The sequence below is a fragment of the Schistosoma haematobium genome, chromosome 2, assembly GCF_000699445.3.
Source record: "Schistosoma haematobium chromosome 2, whole genome shotgun sequence".
Taxonomy (NCBI): Eukaryota; Metazoa; Platyhelminthes; class Trematoda; order Strigeidida; family Schistosomatidae; genus Schistosoma; species Schistosoma haematobium.
Genome location: NC_067197.1, coordinates 40,703,811 through 40,712,043, shown reverse-complemented (window position 1 = coordinate 40,712,043; position 8,233 = coordinate 40,703,811). Strand labels below are relative to the sequence as shown.

Sequence of the window (8,233 nt, the reverse complement as noted above, 5' to 3'; positions counted from 1 at the left end):
ACGGTATTGAACACAGCGGAGATAGTAAGCGCCGATTACAACTCCTCGTGATAATAACACTTTCAAAGCATTCCAGCTTGTGGCAGTAAACAGCTCTCTAAAACCAATCATTTCATAGACACCGGGTATTGATATTGGTTTTTTAGCTGTTACAGAAACTATTTGCTGAATATGGTCGGTCAATCATCGTAGTTATGTTTCGGCATAGCTTGCGTGCGACTCTTCTCCTTCTTCACATGCTTAGTTTAGAAATTTTAGGTCTCGCCATCTCTTGCGTCGTTGAAATTTTTCATGATCATAAACGAGTGAGTTTTGGGGTTGCTGTACATTAGTTGAAAAAAGCAAGATAAACAATTTAAATTTTCTTTCATGGGTTCACAAATACTTCCGTATGTTGTCTTCAGTATCAACCTAAGGCATCATGGTTGACTGCATTTTTATTTCTGCGGTGCTGAACTACATACACATAACGCTGAATATTAACAGACTGTACATCACTGACACGCTCGTCATATTTCGCAATACACATACATCTACAAGCAGAATTTCATTCCACAAAATATCACTCCTACATATGTTTGAGTTTCACTTGTTATATTTTTGTGTATGTGTATCCTCTTTTCCCTCATTCGTTTTGCATACTAGTGTTACCTCTGGACACAATGGGGGATCTGTGTGAGGATTATGCGATTATTAGAAGTATTTGAATTTATTATACGAACTAACAATCCCCGGAATAGCACAATTTAACCGATAAGAACGACATGAGCACTTATTTAGAATTCGCAATTAACGCGCAAGCAGGTACAAAGGAATCATTTGTTCATACAAATACCACAACCATCACAGTTTGAATTAAAATACAAGTTTCTATAAACGATTGTACTTCTCCTTAGGTTCATCATGTATCTTTCCGTCTGTGTATTGGATATAGACTCTTGACGATCTAGAATGTACTCATTAGTATCAGAATTAGCAGCCAAAGTCGGAATGGGCTCACCCGGTTCCTAGATTTGCTTTTGATCAACATATCGGCTGTGTGTACTCAGATCACTGATATCTATAATCCCCACCGTAGAATTTTCAAAATTCTTCATCGCAATCCCCGGGGCTGGTCGAAGATCACTTACACAATAATATTTAACTTTTCAGACTACAAACACTTCACAATCGAACGAAGAAACCTTCCTTTCAATAATTTTGATGGAGTCTCTTTCTTTGTTGTTTAACAATTGTTTAAAAATTCTATATTGCAGTAGAAATGTATCCACTACCCTCTCCAGTTTATTAACCAATGAAGCATTGATGGAATTAATGACAGTTTTCAATGTCCTGATAAAATCTTCTGCCTGACCATTAGAGCAAGAGCGCATGTGAACAGCGAACGGGTGTTTGCACCCTATACTATTCAGCCAAGCACTTACCGCATCCGCTGCAAAACGGAAGCCATTATCAGTCGTCAGCATCATTGGGGAACCCTTCTCGACAAAACCTCTTTCTTAGCGCTTCGATCGTAAAGTCAGTATTTGAAGCTGTGAAAAAATATTCAGGCCATTTTGTAAAAGAATCAATGATCACGAGTGCATACTAGTTGCTGAGAAATGAATCACAATAGTCTGCATGAATTCTCTGCCAGGCCTCAGACGATACTGGCTATGTAGCCTACTTCGAAGAATGATCTTCGACATATGACATCTTCCACAATTGTTTGTCGTGAGACACATATCTGCATTTGTTATCAGCCATCAACATGTGAGCTTTTGACAAGGACTTTATTTTCTAGACGCCCTAATGCAAACTATGGAGATTGTCAAAGACAAATGCTCGGAATGAACGAGGAATAGCATCACCATTATTTTTACACAAAATATTATCAGGAGTAGTGGATAACGCATCCCACTTTGAAAAATATACTGGAAGTCTACGTTTCAGACTATCATTCAAGCCTTTTCGTATGACACTGAGTATACAACAAAGGTATCGACGAAATTTTGTAATGAAACCTGGACATGTCCGTGGTAAAGGTTGCACTTACAGGTTATTCTTGTATTGATTATCGAGATATGTAGTCAACATGTTGGTTTTTTGGCACTTCTGTGCTGAATCGTATAGTCAAAGACACTCAAAGCAACATTCCATCGTTAAACCATAGCAGCTGAGAAACGTACTAATGATTTTTCAGGGTGATAAATGAACTTTAAAGCTTCATGATCAGTAACAATAGTGAATTTCTTCCCGAATAAATATTTATGAAGTCTTTTGACAGTCCAAAACACAGCTAGTGTTTCTCGCTGAGTTTGTGAATAACCTTGTTCAGCAACAGTAAGTTTGCATGAAACGCAGATAACTGATCTACCTCCCTGCGCCAATAACCACAGGTGTTGCACCACAAGTGGTACAGAATGTACATTAGGTAAGTTCAAAGGACAGCATCACTTTGAAGAAACCTCAGTAGACCTCGTAAGCAGGACTTTTGTTCCTCACTCCATTTAAATGAATTAGATAGTACATTTGTTAGTGGGGCAAAAAGCTTTATATCTGGTCCAAAACCATTACCATCAACTAGGTATCCAAGAAATTCAAAACTAGATACACAAAATGAGCACTGATTTGGATTCACTGTCATATTGTTTTCAATTAAACGACGCAATAAAGCAATAAATCTCTGGTCATGAACTACCTTATTAGAACCATGAACAATGAGATCATCTTGATAAACTTCAAAACCTTCAAGATCACTAACTACCTTATTCATCACTTCCTGAAATATGGCTAGAGAACAACTAAGACCAAGTTGAAGGAAGTTGTATTTGATCAGACCAAACGGAGTGTTAATTGCTCTGAAGGGATTTGAAGATAAGCTACTTTTAGGTCAACTGTCGAAATACTTTAGAGCCGTGGTTCTGATTTAGAATGGCTTCAGCTTTTACCGTCGTGAATGTTTTAATAAACGGGAGTTCAGTGTTAATCTATAGTCACCACGTATTCTAGGGATCTTGCCACTCGACTTCAAGGGATTAACAATAGAAGTACTCCATGCTGAAGACTAAGTCGGTTCAATTATACCTTTCGCACACAAATTGTTCAATGTCTTATGTACTGTTTCTGGAAGACCATGGGGAATTGTTCGTCTTTTAAGAAGGGTTGAATCACCCTGTACTTGACGTTTCATAGGCTGAATCCCCATCCCTGCACTGCACCTAGCACACGCATCAGAATCTTCTCTAGAAAATAATATCGATAACTTTTTAAACCTTTCTAATCTTTTTCAACTCAGTGTTGACAGTCCTGTTTCACTAACTAAAAGCTTACAAGACATGTATGAAGAATTATCATCTCTTATTAGCGGTTCACAGCATCCTCGTACTGGCAGTATGTGTCCAGTAATCCCTAATATTGAGACTTCATCCGGTCTTACCTTGTTAGGATTTAAATATTTCAAGTTATTAAATGAAGTAATGGACTCTGTACTGCCTGTGTCAACAATAAATTCATGGAATGTACTAACGGACATACATAGTCGCCCTTGAATACGAACATTAATTTTTAAAAATGGTAGATAAAGATAAATGATTATCAGTGACACCTGAATTAATGGTATCTTCTTCACAAGGTTTAGTACTACTTGACGCAAAATGGACAATAGTTTTTTAATCGTGACTAAATGTGTCCAATCTTACAACATTTAATACATTTAGCATAACGAAATACACATAAATTACGAGAATGGAATTTGCCACAGGATAAACACTTACAAAACTTGCGGTCACCTTTGTGGTCCGCTTTGCAACTCCTTGTTGAATCAACTTTTACTTTTTCACGAGAATAGGGATCACTATGAAAGAAACGCGAGTTTGATCGATCCTGAGAGTGTATTTCACTATGGCTACTGAGCAAAGAATTCGGAAATATAAACGACTGGATATCAAGTTCATTCATTGCTTCGTAGTTGATACATACAATTCTAGCATCTTGATAGAAACAGTTCAGTATTCTTAAAAGCTCTCTTTCCAGACCTGGTATGTCGATTTCTGAAATTAGTCGACCCCGCAGCTGCACATGAATTTGACCACCAAAATTGCATTTGGGAGCTTGTTTTTGCAATTCGAGGATGGATTCCCTAACCTTCTGGTTATTCTGGAGAATAATCTTATGAAATTTTGCTCTCTCACGACATACGAAACTGGTGCACTTTACATGATTTAATAATAGTTCCTTAACTGTTGCATAAGGAAGTGAGATATACTTTTCCGGAAGTGCAAAAGCTTTTAATAAACTGTAGGCTTCTTTTTCAATGAATTTGAGGAAATATACCACAATTTTATAACTCTCCACAGCTTTCTTGGTCATGCTCCAGATTTAAAAACTTTCCAAATAATCTTCAAAAGCTTCACAATCTGAATGAATGTCCGACTGTTAGATCGCAGGCTCCATTGCGACGCCAATGAGATGATTAAAAGTATTTGAATTTATTTTACGAACTAGGAATCTCCAGAATAATGCAATTTATCCAATAAGAACTATATGAACGCAATCGAATGTATTGTATTTGGAGTTCGAAATCAGGCAGTCATCAAGTAAAAGGAATCATTAGTCCATACAAACACCATAGATAGGTAAAATACTTATTTTGTAAGTAATGTTTGCTATTATCTTCAATTTCTCATTAATTATTATAATCTTTACAAACATCATTATTGACTGTAAAATTGTTGTTTGATAAAATAACCTTTGGCTTTCCGTTCAGTTTCCGAACGCCCCGTAGCATGACACATGGATTATCGTTACGTGGTGTTCCATGAGTTGGTTGGTTTAAATAATTAAGAATGCTGTCTCAGTTGTGCAGTGTTTAAGCTGTAGCCACCAGGGTAGATTTCCATCACTTTGTCTACCATATTTGCTAGATCCTCCAGAGTAACTGATTTTCCTGACAGACTGGGAATCTGTCATACATTAAGGAGTAACGGTTGTAGCCACATGTGTTTTAATAAAATTTCATCTAATTAATATAGACCGACCGATTGTCTCATATGCCTTAAGAGTTGTAGTTTCTTATCTCTCAGATCACATGCTGTTGATGGTTGTTGTAATCTTTTTTCGTCAGACGCTGATGTGTGATGAATAATCAATGTGTCATGTATGAGGTAATCTAAAAACGGAACGGGAGATCAAAGGCCATGTTTTTTAAAATAACACTTTTACAGTCAATAACGGTAATTGTAGAAATTATGAGAATTAATGAAGAATTGCAAATAATAGCAGAAATTAATTACAAAATGTCTGCTTTAGCTAGTATCACTGGTTTAATACAGTTATCTAGCTCACGCAATTGATAAGGACTACCAAATATTGTGAGTTGATTAATTTGTTTTGTCCAAACAAACTTTGTTCTTTTGTTAGCTTTAATTTCGCCATAATTGAATAAAATCATATTGCTGAACTATCAGAAATATTTCGGAATTCTTTATAACTGTGGACATTATAGATGTCTTTCATCATTCTTAATTACTGATAGTTGCATATAACATCTGACATTATATGAAGTTGAATATTTTGTTATTTCGAATTATATATCTGTTACCGTTATGATTACTCTCCCAAACTTTCGAATGAAGATGAAGACCATTTTTCGGTTTAGAAATTTTAAATATTCAGTCTATTCATATCAACTATTTGGTTAGACTGAAAACTATACTAATCCAAATCATTTCTTGGAAAGCATAAATAATTGGATTTGAACAATGTCATACTACTTTTTATAATAAGTAGCCAAACATTTGGCTTATAATTTACATTTGCATTTACCTTACTATTAGATTGAATAACAGTCAACTATTTTAGACTTAATCGCAATTTCAGATTTGTTTTTAACTGGAATTCTACCAATAAAGAAATAATGAAATAGTTTTTCAAGACGTTTGAATGATTTTTCTATGATCCCACTACATTTGTGAGATATTATTGTGTGTGCATGTGTCCATTTGTCTTTTGGTCAAAAAGGAATCAATAAAAAAAATATTAGTGTAGTGAATATTACCTCAATTATTGTACTAAAGTTGATTTCGCTAGTGAATTGTTTCATTCAAGCAAAATACCTGTACTATGTTAATATCTCGAATTAAACTAATTAGTAATTGTGATTTCTTTAACTAGCTAATACTCTGACATTTAGCTCCAGATTCGATTTCCTCTAGAGAAATACTACTGATAAACGAATGACACATTAGTATTTGAGTTGATCTATAGTCTATTCTAGTCTCATTATAAAGGTCATCACTGGCACATATAGCTGGAAATCCCCAAATTGGGTAAAACATGCCCCTTGGATTCCACTAACAGCTATTATCTAGAAAATTATTACTAACTAGTTTCAGTTACCATTTTCTCAAGTCAATAAAACAGGGGAATAAAAATAATTCTCATTTGTCATGACATACCACCATTGTACGATAACACGACCGGCGACTGAGGTTATACTACGACTAGATGGGATACTTGATAGATATGCAATACACAGACTGAGCCATGTTATATGAGGAACATGATTCTCAACCAAATATAAAGAGCTAGAATATATGATTGAGTTTGTCTCAGGACGGTTAGGTCTTGAAATAAGTACAGAACAACTAAGCCATTGAGTCATATACATTATAAATGAGGTGGTTGTTCAGATAGTCACCAACCGATTAAAATCGACACGGTGGACTATTTGATACAAACGTTATAATGTTCTTTGGATTACACAATGGTCCTGAGTTCTACCCTATCACAGTTATTAGATGTGAACTGATAAAGCATCCAAAAACAGAATGAGAATGTGACCCAGAACTCTCTGGTTTGTCAATAAATACTATCCAGCAGATGTTAGATTGCGCCAAATACAGAATATTTTTTCTGATAAAGATTTTCTCATAAATTTGTCAGTAATTAATATTTCTAAAGGTAATGAAACTCTAACAACGTATCCGAATTTCCGAATCTTTATCCAATCCATGCCACGGTGTTAGGTAGTTTGACGGCCCCCAAATGCCCTGGTACGGCCGAGGGTATGGAGAGTCCGCTCTTCCTCTCGAAATGCTCTCACATGGCCACGCGTATATAGCCTCTTCCAGGGAAGTCCTACTCACTGCCTTCTCGTAACGGGGGTGTTGTTTACGAAATTGAGAGGACGAAAAGCGAATGTCCGGCGCTTTAACCGGGTTGGTGGATAGGGAGAGTCCACCTAGGGGAGTTGGAAAACCCTGATTCAAAACCAATGGTGCACATGGGTTCCAGGATCTTGAGTGAACGAATGGCGTATGAAACAATCGTTGGTCACCGGCTTCCATGGGACTGCATCTCCTCACGATGCCCCACTGCCTTGTGGATCAGACCTTTAGGTCGAAGGCTCCGGGTGTGGCCATCTAAGAAAACCACCTACTTAGGTTTGGGCATCCGTGCAGTATCACAGCCCTCACATATCAAATGAGATTTGTGTGGCGCATATGTATTTGGTGCCTCCTTGTACCAATATCGATGTGTTAAAATAAATAATAAATAAATAAGGCAGTTTGGAGGGGCAGTCAGTAAGATAACCTGAAACCTTAGTTTCAAGCTAGTCACTCAGACTAGTGGCAACGTTGCAAAACTTATCAATAGAATTCGACCAGGGCTAAGAGATTAGTTAAACATGACATTGATGAATTCCCAATGGTCAGTTAGTTGTAAATCTACGCTACTCTTTACCTAATAATGTGAAAATATGTTAAACATAGTGTACTATAATGGGTTACAATCACAAGTGTCAAGTTTTCCTGTGTATAAAAGTAAGTTCTACATTGGTAACAAATATTTGATCGTGAAATAAATGTGTTGGTACAATCAGTATTTTAATGAATAGCTTTCTCAGTATTATCATATGATTGTAAATCTTATGTCTAATCCGGCTGAATGATAAAGGTTGGAGAGTGTAAATGACCTAGATTTTGATTTGATTTATCTACAGGGTGGATGGAGTAGAATGTTAAGTCTTTGCATTATATATATATATATATATATATATATATATATATATATATATATATTAAGGGTCATAAGGATAACAGTCAGCTGACAGAGTTAAATATCATCTCATGAATCAGTGATAACTAATAAGGTCTACTATTCATCACGTTGGCTTAATTAGTAGTCTTCTAACATGATAATTGTTTAAAAGAATTAACAAAACAAAACATTTTAGATCTGCAATGTTAGA

The 8,233-nt window shown here is 35.9% G+C and overlaps 1 protein-coding gene across 1 annotated transcript; it reads right to left on the bottom strand.

The window, feature by feature from the left end:
- Positions 1 to 3,567: 3,567 nt before the first annotated feature.
- MS3_00000308 (uncharacterized protein) lies at positions 3,568 to 6,858 on the bottom strand. Its single transcript, XM_051208124.1, has one exon. The coding sequence runs from the start codon at positions 4,348 to 4,350 to the stop codon at positions 3,661 to 3,663; it is 690 nt and encodes a 229-aa protein (XP_051068397.1). The 5' UTR covers positions 4,351 to 6,858; the 3' UTR covers positions 3,568 to 3,660.
- Positions 6,859 to 8,233: the final 1,375 nt, after the last annotated feature.